Here is a 14,867-nt window from a genome sequence, read left to right on the forward strand (position 1 = left end):
CACCCCCACCCCTGAGCCTGTGCTGTTGGGACATCTGGCTGCTGTGAAGTTGGGCAGCTCCCAAGTAATGAATGAGCTTTCAGGGGGTAGGGACAAAATGGAAGAGCTATTCAACTGTGTTAAGTTACCACTAAGACTCAACTTACCAGGACCAGGTCACCCTACAGAAAATTTAGGGCCAGACACACCTAGAAAGGAGCTTTTGCAACTGGTGATCTGGGAATAAGAAGCTCTTGTCAGAATAGAGAGCCTTCGCCCAGGTATGGGTTCTGTGCTTTGCAGTTCCCCAGATGGCCCCTAGCAGGCCTGGGACCCGTCCAGAGAACTGGTGAAATAGAGAGGAATTCAAACTTTAATCTGATTGGTTTAATGGGTGTTTTTTTTTTTCAGCAGGAGGAAAAAAAAAAGGAATAAAGTTACAAGATTCTTTTAATATTTTTACAATGTTAAACTAAAACGGAGTTCTAGGCTACGTGTGTAAGTAAATCTAGAACACAAAAGGGTTAAATAAGATTTTGTCTCCTTTTAAAGTTACAAGAATTTAAGCTTTCCTTACATTTAACAAACTTCACAGAACAGATACTTCAGAGGAACAAGCCCTACCTCCTCCCCCAGCCCCAACCCTGACTGTCAATAGTGAACATCATCCATAATGCACCAGGGCCTGCTCACCAAGGCAGCTTTTCCCTTGTGCCATCTCCGAGCTAGCAGTGCCTAAGAATGGCCAAGCAGGCACAGGAAAGGGCAGTAGATGGGGAGGCAATGGGGAGCTCGGGTCCAGTATCCCCAGAGCGAGACACACGGGATGCTGCCGTGGGTAACTTAGTGGACAGTGTGCGCTGAGGCTGTTTTAGAACAGTGGCAGGTATGGGGACCAAATCAACTAGGTTTCCTCCCCGACCTTCCACTGAGGAGCTAAGACCATTATTATGAAAAATATTAAGGCTGAAGACTTTTATAAAGGATTTTCTTTTGTTTGGGGTGGGGGGGCGGGGCAAAGGAAGAGGGGAAAAGAGCATTACTTCCTATTTCCCCACACATTTTAGATTAAGAAACATTTCTGATTCCCAGGTCTTTCACTATACTTAATTTGCAAACATATCATTGGCCTCTTTTCTTTTCAAAACCTAAGTTGCTGGGGGTAAACTATTTTAGCAGCCTAAGTGTAGGGAGACCCGAGTGGCCTCTTAAAGGACCATCTTATTGTCCACATGACTGAAACGGTTTTAAAGTTGTACCCTCTTGACTTTACCCAATATTTCAAATTCCAGGTAATTCTTACCTCTCCCTCCATCCATCCATTCCCAGTCTTAGTCTTAATCCCCATTCCCAACTCTCCCCATAATGTTCTACAGTACCTGGTTGATAATTCTCTTGCAACTCAGAGGAAACAAAGCCAATTCCTTCTGCTCTGCTTCCCTTCCTGCCTATCCAGTCCAATCCTACCCAGGCCTGGCCTATAGCAACGGAACTCCCCTGTGCCCATGTTAGGAGATGCGCTGGGACCCCTTTGCAATTTAGGCTCGGCAAGTGTGCTCAGACGTCCCTGGCCCACAGCAGTTACTCTCAGGAGATCCAAACCTTCCTGATTCTAGTAATACATGCCATATTATCCTACTGTATGTGACAGCTTTTTCCTTATACTATGAGGCTGCATCGAAACAGGCGACAAGCCCATGTGACTATCCTGATAACACTTTGAAGGTGAAAAGACAAACTCTGAGGGCAGCGGCTGCTTCTTAGTTGTTTCCCAATACTGTACTGACTTCTGTTTGCTATGAAATGCGTCCCCCCTTCCACCCCACCTCCCCTGCCCCTTACCACCAACAGTGAAGTCTAGCTACAGAGGACTGTCTGTAGAACCCAGCCATCCCCATGGCAGCTGTGCTGTGATTTAGACTTATTGAATCAATTATCAGATACCTGCACCCAGCAAATGGTAAATGAGTCAGTCAGGTTTCAGTTTCCCTGGTCAGTACTGATCCAACCAGGCTGAAGAGAAACCGATACAGAGTCTACAGATCCCAGGTAGAAAAATGTATTTTGCAGACTAGTCTGGGGTGGAGCTAATGTTCAAAGCAAGGCTCTCTTTTTTTTCTTCTCCAAGCGATAAGACAGATTTTCCATGGTAAGTCTGGTATAAAAGTTTTTGCCCTCTCCCCTCTGCCCCCACCTTTGCAGCCTCTTAGGAGTCCCCCTGCGGGCCGCCTTGGCAGCCGAAAGCAGCCCAGGCACGAGGGGCCGATGGGGAGCTCTGGCTTCTGGGGCTGGGATTAAGGATAAGTGAGAGGTGAAAAGGCTGTACATTAAACACAGAGTTTCTGGCAAGGCCATGTGCGTCTCAGGAACTGTTTTAAACTCCAGCTTCTACTCCTCTATTTACTTAAAGTCTCCATCTGGACCATTTTCAGCTTAAGGCTTTTTATAAGTTTTGACTCCAGCAATGACATCTGCTTGTTTTGTTTTAAATCCACTAGCCATGCTCAAAAAAAATATTCTTCATGTTTTAATTTTATACAGTGGCTAGCAGGCACCTTCGTAACCAGCCAGAAATCAATTTCAACCACCATCAACCCCTAAACTACAGTACCAGGACGGCTGGCTAAAGAAAGGAAACGGATCGGCTGTAGTCTGAAACGTGCCCAGTACAAGGTGTCTGGCTGACTCTGTCCTAAATAAGGCTAACATTAGTGAACTAAGAACAGGGTTTGGCTGCCCAGCTCTGCACTCAGGAGCAGCCCTCCCCAATGCGCTGGCAGGATCTCCCCACTTTCCGGTCCAGTTTCACCATTTTCAGGATGGCTTCCTCTCGGCCGCGGCCCATGTGGTCAAACGTACAGTCGTGCTGCTCAGGGAGGCGGTGTAACATACAAAACACATAACCTGCAGGGGGGAGAGTTGGAGATATGCCATTAATGACTCCTTCAACCTAGAAATGCAGTTCTGGTCCTGAGAACCTGAGATGGGAGCAAGGGGCCCATGTGTCACAGACTGACTTTCTGAAATTATCTTATTTCACAATGCCCTCCTTCCTTTATTTGGGTGGAAGTGGAGGCGGGGCCCAAGCACCACTGAAGTGAGATGGGAAATGCATAAGCTCTGGACCTCAGGGCCCCCAGAGGCCACCTCAGCACTTTCTCTGACACAGGGAAGCTGTGTAACATCTATCACAAACTGCACCATCTACCACAGGACATGCCATCTCTAAAAAGCAGGAGAAAGGGGGGAATAAAATATATATCTATATAATTACTCAAGTTACATTTTGCCTCCACATAGCAAGGGCTTAAGGGATGTTGGGATTGATAAAAGTACAACTGAGGAAGAGGCCTCATAAGAAAAGAGATTATTTTGAAGTGCTAGAAAAGGTATTACAAATTAATACAGAGGGGAGAACCATTTCCAAGGGGCCAAGCAAGCTTTAATCATCTGCATAAAGGAACACAGCCCTCAAATGCCACTTCGCAAAAGAAAGCAGCCTGCTTCCTCCTCGGGGTTCCAGCCAAAGCAGACACTAAACCCCCATTATTCCTATGGGGCAGAATTAGATACTGGAGAAGGGTGGTCCTACATAACACTTGTATGGGAAAGGAAGGAGGACAGGGTAAGGATCAGCTGGTCTGGCACAACAGAAAGGGAGGGGTTGGCGGGATTTTGGAAGGGGAGCCAAGTGAAAAATACTGTTAAAGATGAGATGCCTTTTCCAGAGAAGGGCGAGTATTTCACACATTAAGGAATCAATCCATGTTGAAGACAGAAGACAAAAGAAAATAAAAGATTGGCTCTCCCTAGGTCCTTGGTTCTTCTTCATTCTCTGGGCAGGAATAGAGACTTTCCCCCTTGGGCAGGAAGCCTTAGCTGGGGAGGTTTCTGGAAACGAGTTTGTTCTCACCTACCTTCCATTCCTACCTCCTACCCCAACCAAAAAGGCAGTGTTCCCAATTAAGGTATTGTCTTTAGGGACATAAGGAAATGTAAAAATTTCTAGACCATGTTTTGTCCCACTTCAGCCATCCCCCTCAAAAACTGCCTCTAAAACCACCTTGGCTCCCCTCCCCCCACTTCCCAGGCATCTCCAAACCATGCCCTCCACAGTCCATCCCCAATCCATGCCCCACCCTACCCCCCAGCTTCCTTTTGTGTATTGTCTTCCCCCTATAGAACATAAGCTCTGTGAGGTCAACTGTTGTCATGCTTGCTTGGATTTGTATCTCTAGCACTCTGCAAAGTACCTGGCATATAGTAAGTGCTTAATAAATGCTTTATGGTTTATTCAAAAGACACTTTTTCTGATGACAGATTTCGAGTATGTATTTGGGTCAAGGAGAGGAGGGAGTAAGGCTGTCAAAAAAAGTAGGTAAGTTTAATGTCAAAAACCCAAACCAAACTTTCCCAATAAATAAAGCTTTCCCAATAAATAAATAAATAAATAAATAAAGCTGACCAAAAGTAGAATGGTATACACACAAGTGGTCTTCAAGCACAGGGAGGGTGACCACTTCCTGGCTGTGTCAGTTACAGGTTGAACCAGATGACTGCATGATTCTGTAACATTATGGGGCTAGGAATAGGGAGAGAAAGGCAAAATTGGGCAACAGGAATAGGCCAAAGAGCCGTCATCACTGTATTCTGATCACATTAATCACTACTCAAAATCTTTCAGAGACTCTGTTCTACCATTCAATAAAGTCTAATCTGCTCAGTGTGGTATTTATAGCACTCCACCTTGCTCCAATAGTCTTCTCTCAAGTTTCTTCTAGCTCATGTATTCGAGACTCTGACCACAAAGGAAAACTATGTCTCCTCTGGTCCTAACACCGTCTCCCTACTAACTTCCCCCCCAACCCCCAAAAAATACAGCTCCTGTATCTGTTCACATTGTTCCCAATATAATCAAATGCTACTTCTTCTGTAAAGTTTTCCACACCCTGCCTAGTTAGAAGCCATCTTTCTCCCTCAACTGAGTTTTCTTTCTTCTTATGCATTTATTATATTCTAACAGGCATTAGCATTTTATCATTATCCAAGTGTGTTAACATCCCACAAAAACTTCATACACACACACACACACACACACACACACACACACACACACACACAGAGTGTTCTATGTGTGCTGAGGAATAAAGTGTTAAATGGCATTGGGGACTGTCCAAAAAAACCTAGGACTGATCTCTACCTGTCTGGCTTGAACCATCTATCTCAGTTTTTCAAAACCGGACTAAATGTGTGCTGGGGGGAAGAACAGAAAGAAGTGACCAGTGCCAAGTCTGGACATCAGTTTTTGCCATAAAACATTATTAACTGGGTGTTCCAGGAGAGGAGGGTGATATGTTTGACTCTAAACAAGGACTGGTGTTAAGGAAAAGAAAGATGAAATTTTTGTCTCTTGAGAAACAGGAGTTCCCATTTGGTCTCAAAGCAAAGTGAAGATTAATGAGTTTATGTGGTATATTTACTGATAAGTTCATTACTCAAAGATATTGGATATCAGTTGTCTTTGTCCTAAAGGATTCCACAGTGGAAGCACGATAGCCTTGATATGCACACTTCATCTAACAAGCAAAATCATCTCTGGCTGCGCATCTCTGACAGCCTGCGCAAGGGTTCAGGGACTGGTGGTCAGGGGAGGGGGAGGTGATATTGGTTACTACTTTTGTCACTAGCTAGTGGATGCTTTCTTGTGCTTCAAGGATCTGAAGGATTGGGGAAAAGAATGCCTGTCCCCTTTTCCTTTACCCTCCCTTCCTTAGGATAGCAAGAGAATTGGGGAAAAAAGGTCCCAGAGTCCCTCTCCTCCTTTGATGAATTGTGCTACATTAATAAGAACAGCAGGAAATAGATTACAATGGGAATTAAGCCTGGCTCCTGGCTGGGCTTAATACCTCATTAGTCAATGATGGGCTGAGGGAGAGAAAGGGTGCAAGGTCTTGTCCTCCCCCACCAAATTCCTCACTCTCTTTTCAACCCCAAGCTCACTCACCTTTCCTATCACCAATCTCAAAGCTGGCTGCTGGCTTCCCACACTGGAAGGGTCGATGTCAAGGCCAGGAGGGAATGATCGTCTACCTTAATAAGGAGCTCCCACTCCTCTACAAAAGCAATGACCAGAACACTGAAGCTGCTATGTGCTCCTCCCCTCCTTACTCCGCTATAAACTCTGGTGACAGCAGACCCTAGACTGGGACATGCCCAGGGCGTTCTGTGTCCAAGGACCATGAGTCCCCCAAATCACACCTTCTCTTCCAAACTTTGGGTCTGATTTGTAAAAGTAGCAAAAACAAGTTAGGTTATGGGACCTGAACTGGTGACAATTAAAATAAATGGCATTGCCATTCACTAGGGAAAAGTCCGGAGAAATTTTAGAAGGTTAACTTCCCAAATCACTGCACTGAGATTATTAGATGGCATGAATTAAGCTCAATTCCCTCTTCTGTTAGGATCATTCACTGAAAAAAGTTACATCCTGGAACTTGTCCTAAATGCTGAGTGTGTCTTATAGGCTGGAGACAGCCAGCATCTAAAATACATTTCCACATCAGATGGGTACAACAGGGCCTGTCCTAGACTGCACACACTTTGGGGATGGAGGTGGGCAAAGATAGGGGCAGCAATGAAGATGATTAGTGCGTTCTGAGCCTTAGTATTCTTTCTGGTGGCTCAAAGATTTAATTCCAAAACCAGGGAAATGTGGACTTTGGTGGCCCAAGACGACAATGAAAAGAAAGATGAGTTCAAGTTGGTGGGAGGGTGGTATGTCATTAACTGAAATGATAAAAAAATTCTAAAAATCCACAGTGGGGGAATATTTGCTGCTGCCTTGATCTTCTGCTAGGCAGCTTACATGTTTCCTTCAATGCTACCAATTACTGGAAGCAGTCAGGGCAGATCCTGGTTCTCACAGACAGACAAATGAAGGGGACTGAAGGGAGAAAACTCCAAGCACTACTAAAATTGGTTCACTTAATGGAATATTTCTACATTTATGGTGCGTTTTTTTTTGGGGGGGGGAATGATGTTCAAGAGTACAAAAAATTTTCTCTTGAAAATTAGATTTGTCTAAGGTCACAGACCTAGTGATTAGCAAATGAAGGCTTAGGATTTAAGTTTCCCAGATCCTAATCTAGTGTTCTTTCTCCAACAACACCAGCTGCCTCACAAAGATGACACGGAAATAAGAAATAAAGATAAGTTTGAGTTGGTGGGAGGGCAGTGTGACACTAATTTAAATGATAAACACCATTCTCAAATTCAAAGACAGGGAAGTCTAGTGCTGTTTCTCCTACACCATACTGGTGTTTACAACACTTTTTTGGGGGAAAATGCTATGGTAGTGATAGCATGTCCCAATCCCCAACAAGGTTAGAAATCAACACTATTAAGCTAAAATGGCAAAGGAAGAATGCCCAGGACTTAAAGACTTTGAAAATGCAGGATCAGAAAACCCATGGTTTCAATATGACTGTGGTCTAACTTCACATATTTGCTCTTGCCAACCCCCATCTTGTGCTGATTTCTGCTCCCTGGCCAACACCTGCAGCAGCCAGCCCAACGTACTCAAGAACATTTTCTGGACAAAAAGACCGTGATGAAATCTTGATCCAAAAAGTACAGAAAAAAGAAACATCACGTTTAGGTTGGGCAGCACCTACATATGATCTACTTTGGGTGAAACTGTATGGTGAGAAACGTAAGAATTTATCTGGATAGTCAGTTTGCTGCTACTTTAAGAGTGATTTTGAACTTCTGGCCTAAAAATGAAATGCAAATATAGCTAAAAGATGGTATTCAAGGGCCTAAGGCACACCTTATGCACATATTTGCCAAACTGACTATTAGGGACCAATATTCAAAAAGCCCTTTAGACCAAGAGCAGGACATACCAAATGAAGCTGAGGTGGGAACAAACAGGCAAACAAAGCAGTTGTAGAGATGTTGCCACAAATACTAGGCATCTCAAAACTCTTCCTCAGTTACCCTTCCAAGGACTGGCCTGTGTGGGAAGCTTACTTGCAACAGGAGAGAATGTGCATGTTCCACTTAGTATGTGTTCATTACATACCTTCAAGAGATTGGTCAAACTGATTTAAGGAAGTATAAAAAGAATCCTATGTTACTGGAGAAAATGAGAACGAATGGTTTGTTCAAACCAATATACTCCTATAGAAGGGGAGGACAGGAATTCCTGAATTGGATTCCACATCCAAGGGCCAATGCTTCTGAAGGAGGGAAGAAAAAAGGCATATGAATATGAAGAGCGAAAATCTTGTCATGCATAGTGGAATCAATCCTGCCCAGAGACTGTGACTCGTTATCCCAAATGAATCCCAGCTTCCCCCGGGATCCAGCAGATTCTGGAGAAGCACTAAATCGTAACTGCGAATTATAAACCAAGCTGCTCTAAAATTAAATGAGTGCAGAAGAATTACACTGTGGCTCATTCTTCCAAAACTAATAACTGTTTGACTCAAAGAAATTCTAAAAATGTTAATTTGGTATGAACAGAACATCTAACCTGACCTACGGTTTTTAAGGTAAATGTTTGAAATGCTTAAAATTCAAACAGCCCCTTTCCACAGCAAAATCTCCCTTTCCCTGACATAGGGGCATGAGTATTGAAGAAAGTTCTCCTCTATGCCTGGCACACACTTGGAAGCAATTCTCCCAAATGCCACCATTAGTAGATGACACAACACCCAGCGCCTCACTGTAAGTGCTATAAAAACTGTAACAATATTTCTTGCTTCACTAGTCTGAAAAAACCTGTAACATTCTGATTTTGATTCAGTGGCCACAAAAAAAGTATAAAAGGAGACAGTACCACTTGGTGCAGGCTGTGAACCATGTGATGGGGGCAGGAAAAGTCTCAGAAAGGGTCTAAAATGAGGGAAGCTAGGTGACACCTTCTTGTTCCTCTCCTCCCCTCTCCCTCGCTTCTTCTTCCTCTCCCCCTCACTGGCATCTTCTACCAAAGACTAATTTTAGTTGGCTAGCATGAGTTAAGAGTAGAAGAGAGGGGGAAAAAAGGAATGAAAGGGAACAAAACTGCTCTGGGGAATAGGAGCCCCTCAGATCTTCAGGAGAAGGTTGCTGGAGTTAATGTTTCATTAAGATGGGTGCTAGACTTTCCCCAAAGACACAGAAGATAATGCTCTTACCCCTCTCTTTCCCACACATCACCATCCCTACTCCAGACACATCCACTGTGAAAGAACATCTACCGGTATTTCCCCACAACATGGGTTATGTCCACCCTTTCTTTCTTTCCTTCTGGAACAGGGATTAAGTTTTCCCTAAAAGGAGACAAACTAGTCCCAGGACCGGAATGGCCTATTTCTCTGACAAACCTTCCTAGTCACCCAGGGGCATAAAAAGTCCCCACCCATGTGCAGCTGAGGCTGCTCCAAGTTGACAGACTTCGGATGACCATATGAGTCCCACCCTGTCCTTCCATATTCTGTCCTGATGACCAGATGGGTTTTGCATCTGAAGATGGAAGTTAAGGGGGAAACTAAGCATTACTCTATCCTTGTGGCATAGCTTTGCTGTGTTAGGACAAAGTAAACCTCCTTTTGTTAACTGCTCAATGGCTTCTGAGGGCTTCACTGAGGGCTAGCATCAAATTCAAGCTGAGAGGGTGCTGGCATCAGAGCTGCCTCCAATAGCCACCTCTCTTCAACTACGAAGTGATTAGAAAATACCCTAGACTTAAAAGACCCAAGCTAAAGTCCCTGCTCTAATATGAGGTATAAGAAAGTTGCTTCCAAATTAAGGATATTCATAGTCATATGAAAAAATGCTCTAAAGCACTATTGATCAGAGAAATGCAAATCAAAGCAACTCTTAGGTACCACATCTCTCCTGTCAGATTGGCTAACATGACAAAACAGGAAAATGATAAATGTTGGAGAGGATGTGGGAAAATTGGAACACTGTTAAATTGTTGGTGGAGTTGTGAACTGATCCAGCTATTCTGGAGAGCAATTTGGAACTATGCGCAAAGGGCTATAAAGATGTGCATACTTCAAAACAAAACAAAACAAAACAAAAAGATGTGCAAACCCTTTGATCCAGCAATACCACTTCTAGGGCTGTATCCCAAAGAGATCACACAAGTGGAAAATGGACCAGTATGTACAAAAATATTTATAGCAGCTCTTTTTGTGGTGGCAAAGAATTGGAAATCAAGGGGATACCTATCAATTGGGGAATGGGTGAACAAGTTGTGGTATATGAACATAATGTAATACTACTTTGCTATAAGAAATAGGAAGCAGACAGACTTCATAACAACCTGGAAAGACCTATGTGATCTGATGCTGAGTGAGGGGAGCAGAAGCAGGAGAACATTATACACGATTACAGACACACGGTATGATAGACTTGGCTCTTCTCATCAATGCAAGATTCAAACACAGCTCCAAAAGACTCACAATGGAAAAAGCGATTCACATCCAGAGTAGGAATTATGAAGTCTGAATGCAAACTGAGGCAAACTATTTGCTCTTTTTTTCCCTTCTTTTTTGGTTTTGTTTCTTCTTTCTCATGATTTATTCCATTGGCTATAACTCTTCTTTACAACTTGAATATTGTGCAAATAAATTTAATGTGAAGGTAGATGTAGAACCCACATCAGAATGCATGCCGTCTTGGGAGGCAGGGGGGAGGGAGAGGGAGCAAGAGAAAATTTGGAACTCAAAAACTTGTGGGACTGAATGTTATAAATAAAAAAAAAAATTAAAAAAAAGTCACTTCCTCTATCTTGGTCTCAGTTTCCATTGTTGTCCAGTTAAGTCTATGAAGTCTCTTTTAGCTCTGACAGTTTATATTAGATGATTCTATGGTTGTGGCCGAGTGCCCTGATGTCTGCTGTAGATGCTGAAGCCCTGGCTGGGGAGATGCCCTGTGCCACAGGATTGTGATCCTTCAGTCACAGGCAGCTGCTTCTCAGTTAAGAGAGGGTCCTTTTGAAGACCAGCAATTCAATACAAAATGCTTACTGACTCTCCCTCTCTAAACTCTGTCACCTGATACTAGAGTTAGGGGTCAGAACTCCCTTGAAATCTCTTGGGGAGAGTAAATGGAAGTTATGCCAAAATAACCGAGCTCTTAACATTTTTAGTTCAATTTCAGCTTTGCAGAAATTCTGTTTGCAGCTTTATTTTTGAGTAGGAGGGCACTGTTTGGTGCTGCCAGAACTTCACAGCTCCTGCCATTTTTGGACTTAAATTAATTACATACTTGTTTCTTTGCAGACACTCGATTTGGAGGCTTCTCAAAAGTGGCCCTTTTAATAAAACTATAGACCTTTGTTTCAGGGTAAGATTCAGCTCCAGATGCTCTGCTATTCGCTTGATTCATCTCACTTGCCAGAAATGCTTTATCCTTTTCTTTGTATCTGAATTCTGAACTGACAAAAGGTTCAAGGGGAGCCTAAAAATGATGGTATGCTTTGGGGACAGAGGTTAGTAAAAAAGAAAGGCTGCTTCAGGGTATGAGGTAGGAGTATACCTGTACTTAGGCAGATATGACTACCCACCTCTGTCCACTCACTGGGGTTCGAGAGTATATGCAAAGTAAAAAGGAAGGGGACTAACAGAACCAGGTACTCTAAAGTAGAAGCATCCTGTCCTTGTTTACTAATGGGAAGGCCTCTACATGAGGGGAAGCAATTTGTATCTAACAAAATCCATATTAACCCTTTTCAGTCTTGGCTCATTAAGGTTCGGCCAGCATTGAATATTTGTTTAAAAAAATACAAAAAACCCCCCAAAAAACAACCACAACGCAACCCACAAACGTGAAAATCTAGCCCAACATGTCTGAATGACCTGATAAGCTCATTCCAAAAAAGAATCACATCTCTACTGCAAGATAAAGGTTCCTTATGACTCAGGACAGCTAACTGACCTCATAGCTCATTTGTAAGTACATGCTGGGAACAGCAGGTGGTCACAGGAAAGCTTGTTGGAAAGCAGGAGTCATTTATATACCCAACAGCAGCAATCCCTGGATTACACTGTAGCCGCCGACCCAATGCTCAAGGCACAATTTGTAGCACAGAAACGTATTAAAGGATCTTAATGTGTTTTATTTCATCAGGCCTATGGCACAGGCAAAGCAGCTGCAGGTGCTCCGGGAATAAAGCACGTCTACTTCACATTCGGCTCCATCCTTGGCTTTGCATGATACAGAGGGAAAGTCATTACGCTCCAAGAATTGGCCTGGGCTCCTGGCTTGTTGTGCTATATGACGTGTACCCTACTGGGGTGGGAACAGATAACTAGCTGATAAGAAAAATCCTACCAGAGGTTTCCCGGTGGCTTGAGACTGTTTATTGGGAATCAAGTGATGGTGAAATCCCCAGACCCTGCCCCAGCAGGAAATACAATCTGCATTTTAGAAAAAGCTATTATACAATCCCACTTTTTAATAAAACCACTAAATCACACTGAGTTGATTCTAAAACAGAGGCAATCAGCTGTTTTTTTCCCAAATCAATTAAAATGCCAGTTAGACAAGAGATAAATGGTAGCCCAAGAAGCAGTGTGATACAAGACAGAGCTATGAGGAGCCTGTGAAAAGCTCTTAACTCCAGCGGTAAGGACTCTGCTCTGATTTGGCGCATTCCCTTGGCATCAGCACCGCAGGGCTCTGGAGAGAGCACACAGAGCGGAAGGACACAAAGTCATGCTACAGTCCAGCTTAATGACTCTCCGAACACATTTTGTACACTGTTACTTTAAAAATATAAAAACATTTGCCACGGCTGCTGACATCCTTACTGTTCTCTTTCTAGACAGCTCTATAATTACCCCTTCCCTCTCCTCCACAAGGAGGGCTCATCCTGCCCCACTGCCATCTCCTCAAGCAGCCTGCACTTTACACAATGTTCACCTGGAGAAAAAGGCTCTCGTCCCCTGACCCCACCCAACCTGCTGCTCTTCACTTCCAGGGAGCTGAAACCACAAGTGTGCAACAATATCTGAACTGCAAGAAGCCCACTTTGGGTCAACCCTTTAACCCCCTCTTCCCAGCTAACAAGGACAAGAAGACTGAGTGTTCACATTATGCTAAGTTGTTTTATCTAGACATGAACGTATATTTAAAAACCAAGAGAAACTGGCTCCAGGCAATTTCTGCCACAGGAATAATAATTTGCTCTTTTGTTCATTCCATTCCAGTAGCTGAGGAGGAAGGTATTAACCCTTTGGTGCTGGGATCAGCCTTCGAGGCGCTTGACAGTGTAGTTGGTGGTGTGGCTCTCAGGCCACCACCGCATGCCAAAGCTCCCTCTAAATGGCCCCTCCCACCTCATCACCCCACACTAGCTCCAGAAGGCTGGCTGCACTGACAGATGTGTTCTGCTGACCTTATTCTTTCAGCACTTTCTTCTGATTTGTTTGACTTTCCTTTCAGCATTTCCTTGCCCTTTAAAATAGATTATCTTTTCAAACTAGGCAGAAGCCCCCTAGAAAACTACCAACAAAGCTTTGACTGAATTGCAGGCTGCTCTTCTTACCCAGAGCCCTGGCCGAGGCTGTCTTGGGTTAGAGGAGGGGGGCTTGGCTTCCCTCTGGACAAATACTTCATCTGGGATTTCTGTGGCTGGTTGAGCCATCGCCAAGGTGCTTTCACATTCAAAAAACCATTCCTGCCCAAGTCAAAGAATGACTAAGACACACAGGAGTCTTAGGGTACTACCAAGCTGCAAATGCCAAACTAAGATTTCTGTGGCCTGGAGGAAAAAGGAGGAAAGCTATCACCTTAGTACAGTATTCAAGCAGCATGGTAATTAATGGGAGCTCTGTGGAAAAGAGCTTTTCTTTCTCTGCCCATCACCTCAGGAGGCAGTGTGGCGCAGTGGAAAGGTTGCAAGTTATTAGATTCGGATCCTGTTCCCGGCTTGGCTGCTGCCTGGCTGTGGGACCCTGGACAGTACTTCGTTTTTCTCTTCGGCCAACAGGGCACTGGAGAAGCAGCGTGGCACAGGGGAAGAACACAAGACTGGGAATCAGGAGACTTGGGGTCTAGTCTAAGCTCGGCCTCTAACTTGATGTGAGACCTCTCTGGACTCTACAAGCCCCTCTGTAAAATGAAGGGGTTGAACTAGACCATCTCTAAAGTGTTTCCTAGCTCACCTCACAGAGCTCCCACTAAGTATTCTCAAGAGTTCTCCTCCACCAATTTACATATCAGAACCAGGATCTTCACAGGTGATATTCTAACTCCCACATCCACTTCTTCCTACTCCTGCCCAGACAAATCCTCTAGGCTCTTTGGGCCTGGGGGGCCTCCTTTTCCGTCCTACCCCTTCTCTTATCTTCTTACCCTGGGAAACCTTTTCTGAACAACTAGAACTGAGGTAGGTGCTTCCTTTTGTGGAACATGCTGTGGGTATATAGGCTTCATGGCTTGCTTGCCACTACCATGAACACCCTCCTTGGTGATACTGTAGATATATGATCAAAAGAAAGATGACAAAATATTTCTAATCACAACACATAGACTTTTTAGGAAAACCTGATTGATTCAAATATACAGAGAAGGCACGAGGCAGCTCAGAAAGTGTTGTGTGGTTGGGGACACCCTGAAAGGGGAAGAGGAGGTTTCCTAAGAACAGAAAAATAGCTTCTCAGATACCATGGGGGCTCCCTAACAGGTATGGTTAAGAATTCTGCAAGCCTCTCTTTCAGACACAGAGCCAAAGGATTTGTGTTTCCAAGTTTAATCACGTATTGCTTGTGTTTCAAAGTGTCTTGTGTCTATTTTCCTGGAGACAGTAAAGCTGGGAACCGTTAGGATGAAGGGAAGGTTTTAGACTACAGAGATTTTGCAAAACAAACAAGGTTTTGGTCCAATCTACT

At 43.9% G+C, this 14,867-nt stretch overlaps 1 protein-coding gene across 1 annotated transcript in view; it reads right to left on the reverse strand.

Moving 5' to 3' along the window:
• Positions 1-411: 411 nt before the first annotated feature.
• Positions 412-14,867, reverse strand: part of ZFAND3 (zinc finger AN1-type containing 3) — a 293,288-nt gene continuing 278,832 nt past the window's right edge. The window contains exon 5 of the mRNA XM_036768795.1: positions 412-2,883. Within this exon, the coding sequence (XP_036624690.1) occupies positions 2,729-2,883 (155 nt within the window). The 3' untranslated portion in view covers positions 412-2,728. The remainder of the gene's footprint in view (positions 2,884-14,867) is intronic.

This window comes from Trichosurus vulpecula, chromosome 7, assembly GCF_011100635.1.
Source record: "Trichosurus vulpecula isolate mTriVul1 chromosome 7, mTriVul1.pri, whole genome shotgun sequence".
In the NCBI taxonomy this organism is placed as follows: domain Eukaryota; kingdom Metazoa; phylum Chordata; class Mammalia; order Diprotodontia; family Phalangeridae; genus Trichosurus; species Trichosurus vulpecula.